Raw genomic sequence first — 16,919 nt, forward strand, 5'->3', positions numbered from 1 at the left:
CCTCCAAATTATCTCTGAAATTCCTCCTTCTTCCCCATTTATGGCCTCCATTTACAGAAGCCTGTACTGTCTCTCTTAGCTGGTTGCCAGGCCTCCAGTCTCTTGCTATTCAGCTCTCAACTGCTTCCAGCAAGATCTTTCTAAAACCCCAGGCTTGCCATGACTTAGTGCCCACAGCTCAACAGTGACTCCTCATTGCTGTTAAGGTAAAGGCCTTCCCAGTCTAGCCCTTCATGCTTCTTCCATGTTCTATGGGACTGCCCCAGGCTTCCCACCTGGTACCACTGAGCCTTTCCATCCTTCCCCCACTCGACTGCCTGGTCAACACCCACACTCACGCTTCAGGACTCGGTCCTATGTTTCGGGCCTTCTTCTATGCACCATTCCCTTCCCTGTAGCCCTTGATCATGATTTGTTTATACGCCTCCGCACCTTCATGGCCCTGAACCCCTCAAGGACCGAAACTGCCTTACTTTTCTTTTTGACTTCCCAACTTACCTTAGTGGAGCTGTAGTCACATAGAGTAGACACTCATAAATGCTGCTCTGGGCTGTAAAGGTTGAATTTTCCAGCTAAGCAAGGAAGAAAGACAATTTCAGGCAGGAGGAAGAGCATAAGCAAAGTGCAGAGGTGTGAAGCTCAAGAGAAGTGGATGGGCTGGGCAGAGGTGTGGCTGCAGCATTAGGGGAGAACAAGTAGTGCCTGGAGTCGGCAGGCATGGCTTGCAAAAGCTTCATCCTATGGGTGAAAGGACACCATCTCTTGCACCAACAGGCTCTGTGATTGGAGGCAACTTTGCTGTTTTACTGCCAGAAAACTGAGGATGATAACCCAAATTTCAGTTCAAGTGGCATTCACTGGTGTGGCTGAAATGGGTGTTTGTGGCCAGAATGTGGTCTGATTGGTCAGTGCCCAGCTCTTTTGATTATCAGATGTTTTGAATATAGTAGCACCCATGTGCCCAAGTTGTTGAGATGATTCAACAAGAAACTTTAAGAGCTCAAGTGTCCTGCAGTTTTCAGCCAGGTGATTCTCTTCGTTTGGACCCAGTTAGATGCAGGCATTACCTCGTGGCTTTGCCCCAGTGTGAATCTTTGTGCTCCAACTTGATCTTTTTATTTGTTTCATTATTGTATTTGTTTATTTTAGAGACAGACATTTTTTAACAGCTGTGCATTTCCTGTCCCTTTGTTTTCCAGTCGTCATGTGTTTCCTTACTCTCTGTGGGTGAACGTTTCAGATGTCTGTTTGTGGTGCCCAGCGTGCAAGATAAAATTTATTGCAGTGCCTTCGGCCTCTAACTCACCATTCCAACCAACTCAGATAGCCCAAGGCTATTTTATCCAGTGGATTTTTCCATGTAGTGGGAAATAAATCTTGAATGTTACTGTTTAGATTTGCCAGGAAACTCATTCTGGGATGTTTGCCCACATCCATTGGCATTTCTCAAAAGGAACCCCAGGTATCTACCTTGACACCAGCAGGGCCACTTGAGCCCTCCATTGGCATTCATTGCCCGCTTTGTTCTCAGTCTGAGTTTAGGAGTTACAGATGTGAGAGGCGGGATTATACAGCCAACATCTCTAAGGGGGCAGTGGCTCCCTTACCCTGGAAGACCTCACTCCTAGCACGTCCTGGATGTATTCGTCAAAATATGTCCTCTTATGCCACGTCAGCACAGGGTGGCTCCCCACTTTGATCATCAAGTTTAAACAAAAAGAAAGATTTTCTTTCTTTCTCTGCCTCTAATGGATATCATTTCCCACCTAACAGATAATTTAATGTATCTGTTACTGAATGTGTTTGAATTAGAGACAGAGAGGTCGCAGTGGAAGAAGGAAGCCTGCTGCTACTGCAGCTTGTCCTCCCAAGGAGGTGTTTGATTTAGCTGTGTAAACAAATGACTGCATTCTCCAGAGGTCCTGAACACAGCTGCCTGCGCTGGAGAGGGCTCAAACCTCTTCCGCCAGGGTGAACTCTGCTTCCTGGTGAGTGCCAGCAAAACAACCAACAAAGAGCTGTAGGACTTGTGTGGACTTCAAATGGTGGTGGTCCTGGCACTTGGGCTCAGCCACAGCGGTTAGGAAACCAAAGGGGAGGAGGAAAGCCCTTTTCTTGCTTTGTTGTCATTGGCTGTCATAGGGCATTACAATGGTTCTCTTTGAGATTCTGAGCTCTGGCTATAACATTTGCTCAGAATCTACCTCTGAGGCCTTAAGACACTGTGTTTTTATTCAGTGAAGATGCCCTTTGATTTCTTTTCCCACTAGTGGTGCTAGGTATGAGCACCTTACACTGGCCCCTTACACTGGCCAGTTCTTGTCTACCTACATTCTTCCCTAACATTCATGACTGCATAGTTACGCTTAGTGTAGAAGCAGACAGGTTTTACACATAGACTCCATGGCCGTAGCCCCATAGAACCTACTATATTCTAACTTACAAGCTAATCAGACCAAATATATCAAAATCAAAAACCTCTGCTGAGAGTTTATTCATTCATCTCTGTCTCCCAAACATACTTATGTACATATGTGCACTAATATACATGTCCATTAGCCAAGATTTTGACTTCAGGGATCAAAGCAAGTACCAACAGGGAATGAGGTCACTTGCTGCAAGGCAGGTGGCTTCCCCATGAGAATGCAAGGCCACCTCATGACTCATACTTTAGAGGGTGACCCAGGAACTTCTGATTCATGTCCAAAGCAGCTTCTACAATTGCTCTACCTTGACCTTGGGAAGATGTGGGGAGGATGACATTCGGGATTAGCTTTATAAGGCCTTCCTGTGGGCAGAGTTGTCTGACTTTCACCTAATGATCAACAAGCAGCTAGCAAGCATCAGTGGGTGAGGACCCACCCCCTCTCAGCTCCTCTACTGCCCAGCTGGGACATGGGCTTTGGCATCTGTCCATAGCATTGTTCTAACCAGATGAGGTGTTATGGATCAGCTCAGGATGGGATATGTTCCCAGACATATTATTTAAAGAAAATAGCTCCATTCCTCCTCTGATAAACAGGTGTCTTGGCTAAAAGGTAACCTGGCTGGGGCTTAAAAGTCTGTTGACTTTCAAGATATTTTGCAAAAACAGTCATAAAAAATGGTATTTATCAGGTCCTCACTATTTGTGAGACGGTTTGGTATACCATAGTGGTTAAAAACACTGGCTGTCTCCAGAGGAGGTTTACTTTGCTTAGTCGTGCCTCCTAAGCGAACTTGGACCTCATAAGGTTGTTGTGAGAATGAAATGGGTGAATATGAGTAAAGTCCTTGGACCAGTTTTGGCCACGTAGTAAGCCTTCAGTAAGCATCTGCTTTTATTCCTACAGGGAGGCACTTGTAAGCCCTTCACAAACACCGTCTTATGTGATCCTTAGAACAAACCTATGAGATAGGGCATATCTCAATTTTGTAGGTAGGGAAACAGAAGCCACACAATTAGGAAATGGCAACAGGTCTGTTAGACTCTTAAACACTATGCTACACCAATTTGCAAGACAAGGAAGACAAAGCACCTTTGAAAATGGGTCAGATGTTTTAGGGTAAATGAACATTTGAGAATCTTTTAAGTTTTTTTTCCCCCCAGAGATTATCAAGGTATCAATCTAGGGGGATGCATCAGGAAACATGACTATGAATCAGCTGCCTGACAAACCAGCCAGGATGGAGCCCACATCATCACAGCAGTCAGCAATGCCACTGAAAACATCAGCCGCTTATTCCCGTATAGATTTCCCCTTAAGACATGAAAGGGGAGTTCAAAGAGAATGGGCCAGATAGCTCTGAGAGTCATATTACTAAAATATATTTATTTTTACTAGCTTTTTTGTTTTAAGAGTTATACTGTCATTAGCACCATAGCAAAAATTCACGTTTTATTAATTTCTCCTAGTTTATCATGTGATTCTAGGGTAGGATGCAGAGTTATATTCAAAACACACAAATCAACTCAACTCAGTAAACATATATCGAGGCCCTATCGTGACAAAATGCTATTCTAGAGACCACGGTGAACAAGCCATGGCCCCAGCCTCAAGGAATTTACTATCTTTGGAACTGTGCTGGCCAATACAGTAACCAGCAGCCACGAAGGGTTATTTAAATTTAAATTAATTAAAAATAAAAACACAATGCCTCAGATGCGTTAGCCACATTTTAAATGTTCAATAGATATTTGTGGTTCCTGCCTGCCATATTGGACAGGGCAGATATAGAACAATTCCATCACTGCAGAAAGTTCTACTGAACAGTGCTGCTCTGGGGAAGAAGATCTTCTTGTTCTGGGATGTTACACCCCTGCTTGTGGCTAGAGTGTGGCTTATCCTCAGAGCAACGATAGGGGAACTGTGGCACTCTGCAGGCTCAGCACTGAAGACATGGATGCAGGCTCTGCTTCTGACCTAGATTGACCTTGGGCAAGGCCCTTTGCTCCTCTGATCCCAATTTCTTCACCAGCCAAGTAAGAATATCAGACCACAAGCCCTCTAGGGCTCGTCCAAATGCCCCATGACTGAGTGAACTGGTAGAACATTCTATGTGCATGTCACAACATGAAGAGCAAAGACTTTCATCTCCCCAAATAATTTTGTTTTTCATTTTAGGAATTAAATTTCAGATTCACTCTAATTGCCAATACTAAAATTCTCTATATGCAGTTCTAAACTTGACAAACCAATAAGAAAAGATTATTTTACTACTTATCTTTGTAGAACATTGAGGTCTCCCTAAAGCAAATTTAAATGCATATTTTTAAAATGTATTCTAGCAGTTCAGTTCAGAAGCCCCCTGGCCCAAGCATCACACTGTCAATCCTTTGTCCTCAAGCAGCATGGTTGGGTGGGTTAAGTACTGACAAACACTGGGTGCCAGGCCCATGGTCAGGGACTGTGCTAACACTCTACATATTAAATCCCACCTACCCCCACCCTCAACAGACCCAAACTATTTATCAAATAGCAAACCTTACATTATTTCTGTCCAGAAGAAACAAACATTTATTGAGAACTTTTGGGGTGTGACCTGTTTAAGTCCTACATCTCATTTAAGGACTGGTCAATGTTAGGCTAGGCAATGCCTGTTTGTGAGAGAATCACTGCCTAAAGAAAATTCTCCATTTCCCTTAGCTCTATGGTGGGTGACTACACGTACTGGCATTTCTTAAAGAAATATCAATTCCATTTCCTTTTAACATAATTATTAATATCTCATTAGCATGGTGTCACTGAAGCCTGGGCCCAAAGAAATACCAATTCCATTTCCTTTTAAGATAATTATTAATATCTCATCAGCGTGGTGTCACTTAAGCCTGGGCCCTTTAGAATTTTTCATGTACCTGTGTTCCTCTGCCCATATCAGCTGGAACACTAATAGTTTTCTTCCTTTTTATCTAGAAGACTGAGAACATTACATGGGACCCGCCCCCAGGGCATGGAGGCTGAGGTGGGACAATTTAGTTCAGGAGGCCCAAGAAGTGTGGGTGTGCAGTCCCTTGTTCAAACACAGCCTCTGAATCGCCAGAGGCTTCCGGTGCATGCTCTGAGGCGCAGGTGGGACTCGGGAGTGAGGGGTTTCGGCGAATGAGTTGGGATTGCCTGCTTCTTCCCAGTGCAGTGGAGCTTGGTTCTGTGGTCAGGTCCTTACGCCCTGTCTGCCTTTCTCGTTTCTTTATTTCTCGGGTAGTAGTTGTGGAATCAAATGACCTGGGGTTTGATACCTACTCTACCACGCTGGGGGAGTCACTCAGCCTCCTTGAACCTAAGTTCCTGGGCTGCCAAGTAAGCAGAAGTAGTAATTGCTGATCCGCCTACTTGACAAGACAGTAGTGAGGGCGCTGAGCGCCAGGCTGTGGATCCAGCCTTTCCCACGGTTCCTGGTGTGGCAGGAAGAACTCTGGGCCTGCAGGTGAAATTGGGGAGGGAGTCCCAGCTCTGCCACTGTCTCTCTGTGTGACCTCAGGCAGGTCTCCTCAAAAAAATAAAATACTTTATAAAACTCAGTTTCCTCTTCAGTAAAATGAGGATTCTAGGTAACTCACAGATAGTTTGTGGGGATGAATCTGTTCTTTAAAGCCTGCATTACATCAATAGCCCAGTCTTCCTGCTTGCTTTCCCCCTTCTCCACTACCAGTGATCATAGTCTGATCCCATAGGTGATATCCCTACTCAAAACCCTACATTAGCTCCTATGGCTGTTTAAGGCCTGCCCAGAACTCCCCTGGTTTTAGCACTGAAAGCACGTGTCCGGGGAAGCCCTGCATTGGTCGTTCACACTACTGAGTCCTGCAGGGCAAACTGTCTGGTCCCACCCTCCTTTCTAGTACTGCTGTCACACTCACCTCCCTTCACCCTACACTCCCTTCCGTGCCTTGCAATTACCTAGGGAGCTTTTTACAAGATATGGATGCCCTGGCCCTGCCACTAGAGATTCTGATTTAATTGCTTAGGGTAGGGCCTGGCATAGGTATCTTTTAAAGCTCCCCAGTGGTTCTAAAGCACAGCCACAGATGGGAACCACTGATCTATTCTTGTAGGTCCCCAGATACCTCATGTGCTGTTCCCTGTGCCTGAGCTGACCTTTCCCCCACTTTCCTCTCTTCAGCTAATTCCTGCTTATCCTCCTACTCAGGAGGCTCTTCCTCCAGGCAGCCTTCCCTGATCCCTCCAGGAAGACTTAGCTGTGTCCCTCTGCTGGGCTTCCCTAATACACTGGGCTTGCTTTCATTAGAACCTGATCCTTCCACATTATGGTTCTTGGTTTACTCCAATCTTCTCCCTCATTAGCTCTCAACTTTCTTTCAGGAAGAGATGTTTATCTTTCCTTCTTGTATTCCTAGAGTCGACCAGGCTCTGGCACGTTGCAGACTCTCAGTATGCATTCAGGGAACAACTTAATCAAGACAAGACCATCTGACCTCTTGTGAGTTACATGCTAAGAAAGAAATGTCGACACCAATAGCCCTCACAGTGATAGGAACAAGAGGTTAAAGAAAAGGAAATAGATGCAAATAACAATATAAGTGCTTTAACAAATCTATACAAGAGGACAACCATCATATTCAAATTTTCAAACATTCTTAGTTCTGCTCTTTTGTGGGTAATGTTTTTCTTTCGTCTTCCAGGAGAAGAAAAGAGGCATATTATAGAAATTCCTCCTCCCCCAGCATTACTTGTCACAGAATTGTAATTGGAAGTGATTTCCCTGACTAAGTTATTTTGGCTGTCTGTTATTTTCTCTCTTCCTCCTTGCTCTTCCCTCAGCTGGCCATCCTGTGTGTTTGGAGAGAGCCAGAAAGGTTCAATGCTAGGAATGTTTCTCTCTTTCTTTAAAGCTCTTTAATCGTCAGGCTTTCTGATCTTCAAAGCAGGCTGTAGCCAGTGTGACCCCACTCCCTCGCCTCCCCATGCTGGGGAGTAAAAGCCCGGAGTATTTTTGTCATTTTGAAGACTTGCATATTTGGACAGCCTTGGACATCTGGAAAGTGTGGTCCTCACTAGCTCTGCAGGGATAAGAGCACGTCAGCATTTCCAAGCTCTCTGGTGCCCCTACATCTGGACACGTTGAAAAATTAACACCAGACTCTGAAGTTAAGCAAACATTAAGTTTATAGGCCTCCTTGCATTTGACCATTTCCTGGGGCAGCAGCCCTTATCCTGTGCCTTTCTGTGTGTAGAGTTGAGTCTTTGCAGTTGGTCCTCCTCAAACTCTCTCAACTTTGTGACTGTCTGCAGTGCTTGGTCCTGGATAAGTTTGAAAGCTACAATGATGAAACTCAGCTCACCCAACGTGCCCTGTCTCTACTGGAGGAAAACAGGTTCTGGGCCGGAGTGGTGTTCCCTGACATGTATCCCTGGACCAGCTCTCTACCACCCCACGTGAAGTATAAGATCCGAATGGACATAGACGTGGTGGAGAAAACCAATAAGATTAAAGACAGGTGATGTTTCAGGAAGGGCTCACTGCATTTCTCCAAAGTCAGTGGGAAATTACATTTGTAGAGAGAAAGGGATTGAGATTGGACTTGGCTTATAAATCAATAAAATTAAGTTAAATAAGAAAAAATAAGATATTTTATAAAGCTCAACAAAGATATTTTATAAAACTCAATAAAATTAAGTTAAATAAGAAAAAATAAGATATTTTATAAAGCTTGAATGAAAGCAATTACAGAGTCACATTGTGGCTAATATTCAAAACTGAAATTTAAACTGAGGACTAGGAAATAGAATTGGATCCTTTTGAAGCGTTTGGGAGAAAGATTTTAAGAGGTTGAGTTCCGAGTCACCCTGTGGTCGGGAGGTGTGAGTGAGCTGTCCAAGCCCGTTCCCATCCTTTGTCCCTCTGTGTCTTCTCAGGTATTGGGATTCTGGTCCCAGAGCTGATCCCGTGGAAGATTTCCGGTACATCTGGGGCGGGTTTGCCTATCTGCAGGACATGGTTGAACAGGGGATCACAAGGAGCCAGGTGCAGGCAGAGGCTCCAGTTGGAATCTACCTCCAGCAGATGCCCTACCCCTGCTTTGTGGACGATTCGTGAGTCCAAAGTTCGCGACCCTCCTCCATGACACGCTAATGGGGGTGCTGGAGTGGGCTGGGGTGGGCTGGGGGTGCTCTCAAGGCTTCCATGTCTTTGGAGAGAGCCCCAGGGACCAGAGCCAAATTGGAGAGCATGGAGCTCTGACTGAGGAACCTGCTTCTCCCAAGCTCCAGGCAGGCACAGATGAGTCAGTGCAGTGGTGGGAAAGGGAAAAGAGTTGGTGTTGTAGCTGGAAAAGGGAAGGGGAAAATTAAAGCAAGGAAAGTGAGGCTGGGGGAGAGGACAAATTCCCCACTATGTAGTATGTTTGGTATGTGGAAGGGTTCTGGTCAGAATGTTTGCCCAATGATTGCCACATCAGCATTCATTTTGGACTCTGTATGGCCAGTAGGTCTGGTTCCCGGGAGCCCTGGAATAATGCAGCTCCTTCCCTAACTAACATTCCCGTGATGTATGCTCAATGACAAGGCAGAGGAATGTGTTGGATGAGCTCAGGCCCCGCCTCCCTGGACACCCCCATCCCAGGCCTGTATATCTGTTGACCAGGAACAAGCCAAGCAAGCAGACTACTGTTTGACTGAACATGGATTTGGGGGGTAGTAGAGAAAGGGCTGGGGTGGAGGGTTGGGAGGGCTCATTTGTCATTACAGATGGGGTCAGACACACTACCAAAACAGCAGTAGAGACCTACAACTGAGTTCACCTAAAACTCAGTGTGGACACAGGAAACCCTCTTTTAATAACTGTCCAATGGGTTTTCCAGCCTCAGCTCTACAAAAAATTGAGATAACAGTGGCCAGTCTGCAGTTAGTTTGGGTTCGGACAACAGGCAGAGCTGGGAAATGGAGCCAGGGGCAAAAGCCCAGGTCCACTTTAGGATCTGAATGGGAGCGGCTGGTGGGGAAGTGAGGTGGGTGTGGGGAGGCAATAGGGAGCTGGGTCATTTGGTATGGGAGAGTCCTCTGGTGGCTAGTCCCAGAAGTGCATGCTTTACGAACGTATGCTTCTCTCCCTAGGGCCACCTTGAATGAAATCCTCCCATGCTGGAATTGGGCCCTTTCAGTGACAACACACAACAGTTTTCAATAGATAATAATCCCAAGGTCTTTACTAGCACATGAAACACAGGGAAAACATGTGTAAAGTTCACAAGAAAGTTATTCCAGTATATCAAATCTACCCTGTTTGCCAGGTGGCTGGCTATACCAGGGTCTATTCCACCTGTGCATGGCTGGTGGTGGAGCCAGTGGCTGTTGGATAACTGATTTATTGATGGATCATTTGCCTTCTGAAAGTGCCAAACTGATTAGTTATTTTGTGTGTCTTTTTGTGTAACTAGGGTTTGACCTTCCAGGGCAGACTGTGCTGGGGCGGCTGACCCCTTGGGGAGCCAAGTTATTGCTCTTACCACCACCACTTGCCCTTGTCACTGCTCCACCCTCTTGGGTTTCAGTGTCAGCATGTAGCTATCTACTCAGATCCCATCCACATCATCAAGTCTGCAGTCTTTTCCTTGCAAGGCCTTACAGGGAAGATCTTTGACATAGAGGATATAATTTTATTGACACATTTTACTTGCAGAGCATTCACCTGGGCTAACCAGAAAGCCAGCACTCTGCTATAAACAAAAAATAATGCTTCAGGGCTAACATGGAATGTATTAAAATATTCTAGCCAATTGAATGTCCAGGGGGAGTTTCCTGTTTTCCTTTCCCTCCATCTGGGCTTTGTTCTCAACACATTCATTCAACAAACATTTGTTCTGCCTCTACCAGGTACAGAGCACTCTACTATTCTGCTTCTCTCCTTTTGCTTTAGTTTCATGATCATCCTGAACCGCTGTTTCCCTGTCTTCATGGTGCTGGCATGGATCTACTCTGTCTCCATGACTGTGAAGAGCATCGTCTTGGAGAAGGAGTTGCGACTGAAGGAGACCTTGAAAAATCAGGGTGTCTCCAATGCGGTGATTTGGTGTACCTGGTTCCTGGACAGCTTCTCCATCATGTCAATGAGCATCTTCCTCCTGACGATATTCATCATGGTAAGCCAAATGGAGAAGGCCCAGAAAATCTTGAATACTTTGGTTCCTCTCCCCTTTCCTCCTGTTCATGTGCCTAGATTAGTCACACTCAAGGAGAGCTTGACATCTAGCTTCCCAGCCCTTCCTTTTAGCCAAGGTGGGAGACACTCAGAGAGATGAAATCTCCTGAAGGAGCCACTGTATCACAGCATCCTCCCATCTCCCACTTCCTGCCCAGGGGTCCATGGTCCACATAGACTTCCCAGTCCCATTCCATGACCATCTGGAGAAGCTGCTATTAGCAGAGCCCTGCACAGGGTGATAGTGTAATTAAAGTGGTCTTCTCTTTCCAAACACAGAAGAAATCAGTTCAGGGAGTGTTTTCCTAGGCTTACAATTTTAACTACTGGCTAGAATTGAAATGGGGAAAGCCTTTTGCCTTTTCAGTAGCAGTAGGGGAGGAGATCTGGATTATTTACTTATCACCATCATGGTCACCTCCTACATGGCTTCACCAAAAAATATTCTGCTGCCTGAAAAATCTCCAAGACCTCTCTCTCTTTTAAAGGATGGAGTCTGGAGTCCATCCTTCCTCAGTGATAAGGAGTTTTTATAGCCACAGGCAGCATCTATTGGTCTGTCCTCGGCAAACTTGCAACTCCTCTGAGAGCTAGACTTGGAAATGAAACAATATTTTGCAATACGCTGCTATCCTTCATTTTTAGCTCCTCCACCATAGATGATAGTTTGTACTTGTTAAATGATAAGGATATAAATTTAGGTCATTTTTTATATTTTATTGGGTGGAATTTGGTATAATTTTTAGACTTCAGGCTCTGCAGCCTCCTGAGATGGACTGATTGAGCTTGTTCTACTTCTTCCCCATCATGATAGGAAGTGCTGTACCACACTAGGCAGTGTGTGTAGTGACCACAGACTGGCTGAGTGTCTCGCATCCCATGCTGGCCCATGTCTGGTACCCACCCGATCCACAAATGTTCCATCAGATCCTGTTCAAACAACACATCTCCAGTTAAGCCAAATCTTGCCCTTTCTCCTTACAGTAAAATGTACTAAATCTGAAGGTTTTGTCTTTTTAGTGTTGCTCCGTGATCCAGTGATCTGTGCCTTGGTTATGCCCTGTGCTAGAGTCCTAACAAGACAAATACTAAGGTAGAGGTCGTTCTGCTCAAACAACGTGACCCCACCTAGATGTGGCCTTACATTTGCAAAGGGCACCAAAGTTCTATGAGATGAGGGGAGGAGCTGAGCCCCTTGTCCTCATCTAGGGTTCCCTTGTTCTTTCCCATCCCTCAGTCTACTCCTTTTCCCATTACCAACATATTTGTGTCCTCAGAATTAAAGGAGTAAAAATGTGTAAACATCTGACTAGCAACAGTCATGAGATTTTGCCTGCCTTGTTGATAAGTAGGATTGAGATCTGCCCTCCTAAGAATGGGCCATTAGGTCTTCAAAGCCTTTACGATGTGACGTAAAGAACGTTCACCAGGAGTTTCATGCACAAAAGGGTTTCTCTTTGTGGGAACTAGAACATTGTTCCAGTGATGACGGAAACAGAGCTTTCCACACCAAAACAGGGTTTTCCTTTGAATGACTCTCCCACCTTTCCCTTGTCTCTTCCTCCCCACCTCAACAACACAGGAAAGAAGCTGGAAGCAGGGACAATGGGAAGGTCCCTTTGTTATTCAAGCTATTAGAAACAAAAAGAAAAGTGGCCATCTGAGGAAGCCACAGCTGGTGAAACTGTAGGGTCACAGAGTGAATTACACCTCTGGCTTAAGTCAGTGAAAAGTCCTAGAAGTTTGTGGTCCTAGAAGTCCTAAAAGTTTATGGGACTTTGTTTTGAGCAAGGATAAGAAATTGATTTCAGGCCAGGCGTGGCGGCTCACGCCTGTAACCCCAACAATTTGGGAGACAGAGGCGGGCAGATCACTTCAGGTCAGGAGTTCCAGAGCAGTCTGGCCAACATGGCGAAACCCTGCCTCTCCTAAAAATACAAAAATTAGCCAGGTGTGGTGGCACATGCCTGTAGTCCCGGCTAGTCAGGAGGCTGAGCCAGGAGGATCTCTTGAACCCAGGAGGTGGAGGTCTCAGTGAGCTGATATCATATCACTGCACTCTAGCCTGGGCAACAGAGCAAGACTCTGTCTAAAAAAATAAATAAATAAAAAAGAAACTGATTTCATTCTTCTGAGAACTGCAACAACTACCTTAAAGTAATTCCATCCAAAAGCCACATGTTCAGCCATGGACTTACTTTTATGGAGCTGCATGTGGGTGACACACAAAATCAGGAGCTCTGAGTCCTAATTTAGACTTTTATTTAGATTTCCTCAAATTTGGGTTCCAGTTAAGCATGGGTCTCTTCTGTGCCCCGCCCCGCCTTGCTATTTGTTTTATCTGTTTTTCAGTCTGTTCTGTCAGTACCCACAGGCAGGAGAGCAGAAAGGAGAAATGGCAGCCACAGCAGACAAATGGCACGTTCATTCCACTCAGCTCTCACATGCCCATCACAGATACTGCTCATTGGTCTCTCTTTTCTATGAGAGGAAGCCAGAGCTCCAGGGAACTACTGCCAATTGATCAGAACTCATTTAGGACGTGGACCTATTTGTTCCTTTATGTTCCTGGGAAGAGCACAGGATGAATTCTATGTACTCATTTACGTGTTCAGAGAGTAAAGTGCCTCATAGGATACCTCCAGCAAAGGATAACCAAGAAGGTCTAATACATTTAACAATCTCAGTTTATCCTATAGTGTAATTGAATAGCAGTTCCCCTAGCAAAAGTTGCTAGTTTGGTCCTATTTTCTACATAGCCAAAGTGGTTGATTCATTGGTTAATGTGAAAGTTACTGAGTACTGCCAGCAGGTTTTAGGAAATGTATTTGTGTGATATTCATGGATGGGGAGGATCAATCCACTTCCAAGTGATTTGGATTAATTACTAGTATTTTCACCTGTGTGGGTAGCAAATCTCAGAAAATCAAGTACAGATGATGGCATCGGACAGGCCAGGTCCCAGGCAAAATGTTGAAGCTCCTCTGGAGTTCCCTCCCATCTCCCTCTTTTGTTTTCCATGTACCTGATTTATCCAGGGCCCTGGAGATGCTCCAAGACCCCCTACCCAGGTCTTCCTCCGTTGTCCCAGCCATATTTCTCCACATTACAACTCTTCTTACCGAGGATTTGCTTACTTAACACATAATAAATACTATTAAAAGAGAAACTTAGGCACATTAAAATGTTAAAGAGTTGATTCCAGCAAACAGTGATTCGCAGGAGGCTCCAGATCGCAAGTGGTTCAGGGCACCACTGAGGGGTAGGGAAGCAAGACAAAGAAAAACAAAGCAAATATTTGATTGGTTCAAGTGGAAAGTCCCTGATTAGAGATTAGTGGGCAGTTTGTGATTAGTTAAGTTTCTCTGAGTTGGGTTTTGGTTTGCTGATGCAGGAACACAGAATGCTGGGGCCGTTTCAACCTAATGGTCTCCCAATTAATTTTTTTAACATTACTGATGACTGATAGGAGTCTAATGTGTTACTCCTCCCAGGGAAAATGGCATTCCTAGGATTAAAGGAACTCAGTGCATGGAGTGTGCATTGTAGAAATTTAGACACTAACAACAGGCTGGTGGGAGAGAGCCCTTTAGGGCAGAGTGAGAAGGCGTCCGGCCAAGGGTGGGAGTTATTGACACATGGCCTCTTGGTTTCAGCATGGAAGAATCCTACATTACAGCGACCCATTCATCCTCTTCCTGTTCTTGTTGGCTTTCTCCACTGCCACCATCATGCTGTGCTTTCTGCTCAGCACCTTCTTCTCCAAGGCCAGTGTGGCAGCAGCCTGTAGTGGTGTCATCTATTTCACCCTCTACCTGCCACATATCCTGTGCTTCGCCTGGCAGGACCGCATGACCGCCGAGCTGAAGAAGGCTGTGGTGAGGCCCTTGGGCTGGCCCCTGTCCTACAACATGTTTCCTCGGAAGGGTCTGTAGCAGTCCTGGAGGCCCAGCCTGCCCTCTGAGGGGATCCACTTTGCCTTTGACCTAAGGTTAAAAAGTTCATGTGAGGCTAAAAGGTACAGGGGCAAAAGTGGGAGCAGTCCTCACCCCGAGCGATGCAACAGTGACTCCTCACCACACCTGCTTGATTCATCTGCCCTGGAAAGTCATTAAAATACCAGTTCAACTCATGGGTCCCTTTGTTTACTCACAAGAGAGAGCCAGCAGCCCATTTCACTAGTTTTCCTTTCCTACTCTTTGAGAAGAATCAGAAGGGGGGGAGCTTGCCACTTTACTGTCTGTCTAAAGAGATGTTTCCATTAATTAAAAGTTTTTGTTTTGCTTCAAAAAAACTTGAATTGGAGTATTTCCACAGGTATCTTTAACATGCTCTACCAGTGCTTGCAGAAAGAAGTGCAGAAATGAGACTGTCCACAGAGTCAGGCTCACTAGCCAGGAGAGGACTCCCGAAGCTGACTTCTGATGGCCTGAGAAACTTCCTAGTTCACAATTCCCAGACCCAGACAAAGAGCACTGTCTTTTCTCTAATTGTTTTCAAATGGGCCATTTCCACCTTCTAATCAGCCTCTGGCCCTGGAGGGTGCAGTTCCCCTTGTCCTCTGGAGTCTCCCTGTCTCTGTGCTGTAGAGTCAAGAAGGGACAACCACCTGCCCTCACTGGGGAAAGACAGAAAGTCTGACTTGTTCTCACAACTCACACTTATTAGGCTCCAGAGGTGTCAGGGCAACTGCCTTTCATTTCTTAGGTTAAATAAGAAATCAATTGCTGCCATTTGTAGCACCCAATTTTCTAAAATGATCACAATGGATTAGTGGCAAGAAATCCTTATGACTCATCTGTGGGCAGAGTTGGGCTATTTTGGTAATCCTTGAGTAGGCAGATGGAACTTTGAGGCCATCTTCTTGGGTACATAGATCACTAGGAAGCTATAGGTCTAGCAACTGTGGATTAGGGCTGGGCTGAGAATTGTTTCATGTTTTTTGTGACTGTATAGCTAGAGACTCTCTTGTTTGCAGAGAGACACTCTGAACTCCCCCTAGCCATCTAGGGAAAGACTGCCTTCACCCTCCTGAGGTGACCTTACACTGAGAGACAATGGGGACCCTCTTTTGGCCCTCCCCTCTACCTTGAGGGCATCTGGGTGCTGTTGCATTGGATAAAAGGCACTGCTCATTTTCTGTGCCCTCTCTGCCTCACTGCAGAGCTTACTGTCTCCGGTGGCATTTGGATTTGGCACTGAGTACCTGGTTCGCTTTGAAGAGCAAGGCCTGGGGCTGCAGTGGAGCAACATCGGGAACAGTCCCACGGAAGGGGACGAATTCAGCTTCCTGCTGTCCATGCAGATGATGCTCCTTGATGCTGCTGTCTATGGCTTACTCGCTTGGTACCTTGACCAGGTGTTTCCAGGTAAGCATCCTCATCTATAGGGTAAAGGTAATTGAGTTCTTCAGATCCCCAGCCCTCTCCATTCATCTAGTTTAAATTTCATTGCTTCTAAGCTCTTTGTCAGAACAAGCATTTGAAGTTTAAATCTAGAAGTCAAAAATCCACCAGCAAATCCTACCGGCTCTACTTGAGAAACAAATCCAGAATCTGATCTCTTGTCACCACCTCCACCACAACCTTCCCAATCTCAGCCTCTTCCTTCCACTACCACCTCCCATCAATCCATTCTGCACACTGTATTCAGGGAGATCCTTTCAGAATCAAGGTCATGTGGTGTCAGCCTTCTCTGTCAAATGCTTCTACTGGCTTTTCCTCTCGTTCAGAGTAAAACCCAGTGTCTCAACCCTGGCTTCCAAGATGCTTCATTATCTGGCCTCCAACTCTCTTCCTCATCTTACGATTTTCCCTTCTCCTCCATGTTCCTCTGCTCCAGCCACGTCGGCCTCCTTACTGACTGTTTAATACACTGAGCGCATTTCCTCTTCAGGGCCTTTCCACCTGCTGTTCTCATGCCAGAAGCACGTTTCTCTCCCCTCACCCCGCAACCCGCCCCTCATATCTGCAGGCTTGCTTCCTTACTTTGTTAAGGTCTCTGTTCAAATGTCACATTATCACAAGGATCTTTCCAGACTGAAGAGATCTACATATCTATGGCTCTGTAAACAACATTCCTTCAGGGTTCCTGTCCCCTTACCCTATTTTATTTTGGGGAACATTCTTCACCATCTGATACGATGATGTTTCTTATGCGTGTATTTACTGACTCTCTGCCCTTAATAGAATATGAGCCCAGAGAGCATGCCTGTGGTCTATTTTGTTAACTGTGACAGTCCCAGTGCCCAGAATAGTGCCTGACCTTTGGTGGGCACTGAATAA

General features: G+C 45.6%; 1 protein-coding gene across 1 annotated transcript in view; it reads left to right on the forward strand.

Moving 5' to 3' along the window:
* The window catches only part of ABCA4 (ATP binding cassette subfamily A member 4), a 127,042-nt gene that overhangs the window by 48,717 nt on the left and 61,406 nt on the right, over positions 1 to 16,919 (forward strand). The window contains exons 12-16 of the mRNA XM_024250602.3: positions 7,731 to 7,936; positions 8,355 to 8,531; positions 10,354 to 10,576; positions 14,292 to 14,513; positions 15,800 to 16,004. Coding sequence (XP_024106370.2) covers positions 7,731 to 7,936; positions 8,355 to 8,531; positions 10,354 to 10,576; positions 14,292 to 14,513; positions 15,800 to 16,004 — 1,033 coding nt within the window. The remainder of the gene's footprint in view (positions 1 to 7,730; positions 7,937 to 8,354; positions 8,532 to 10,353; positions 10,577 to 14,291; positions 14,514 to 15,799; positions 16,005 to 16,919) is intronic.

Source organism: Pongo abelii, chromosome 1 (genome assembly GCF_028885655.2).
Source record: "Pongo abelii isolate AG06213 chromosome 1, NHGRI_mPonAbe1-v2.0_pri, whole genome shotgun sequence".
In the NCBI taxonomy this organism is placed as follows: domain Eukaryota; kingdom Metazoa; phylum Chordata; class Mammalia; order Primates; family Hominidae; genus Pongo; species Pongo abelii.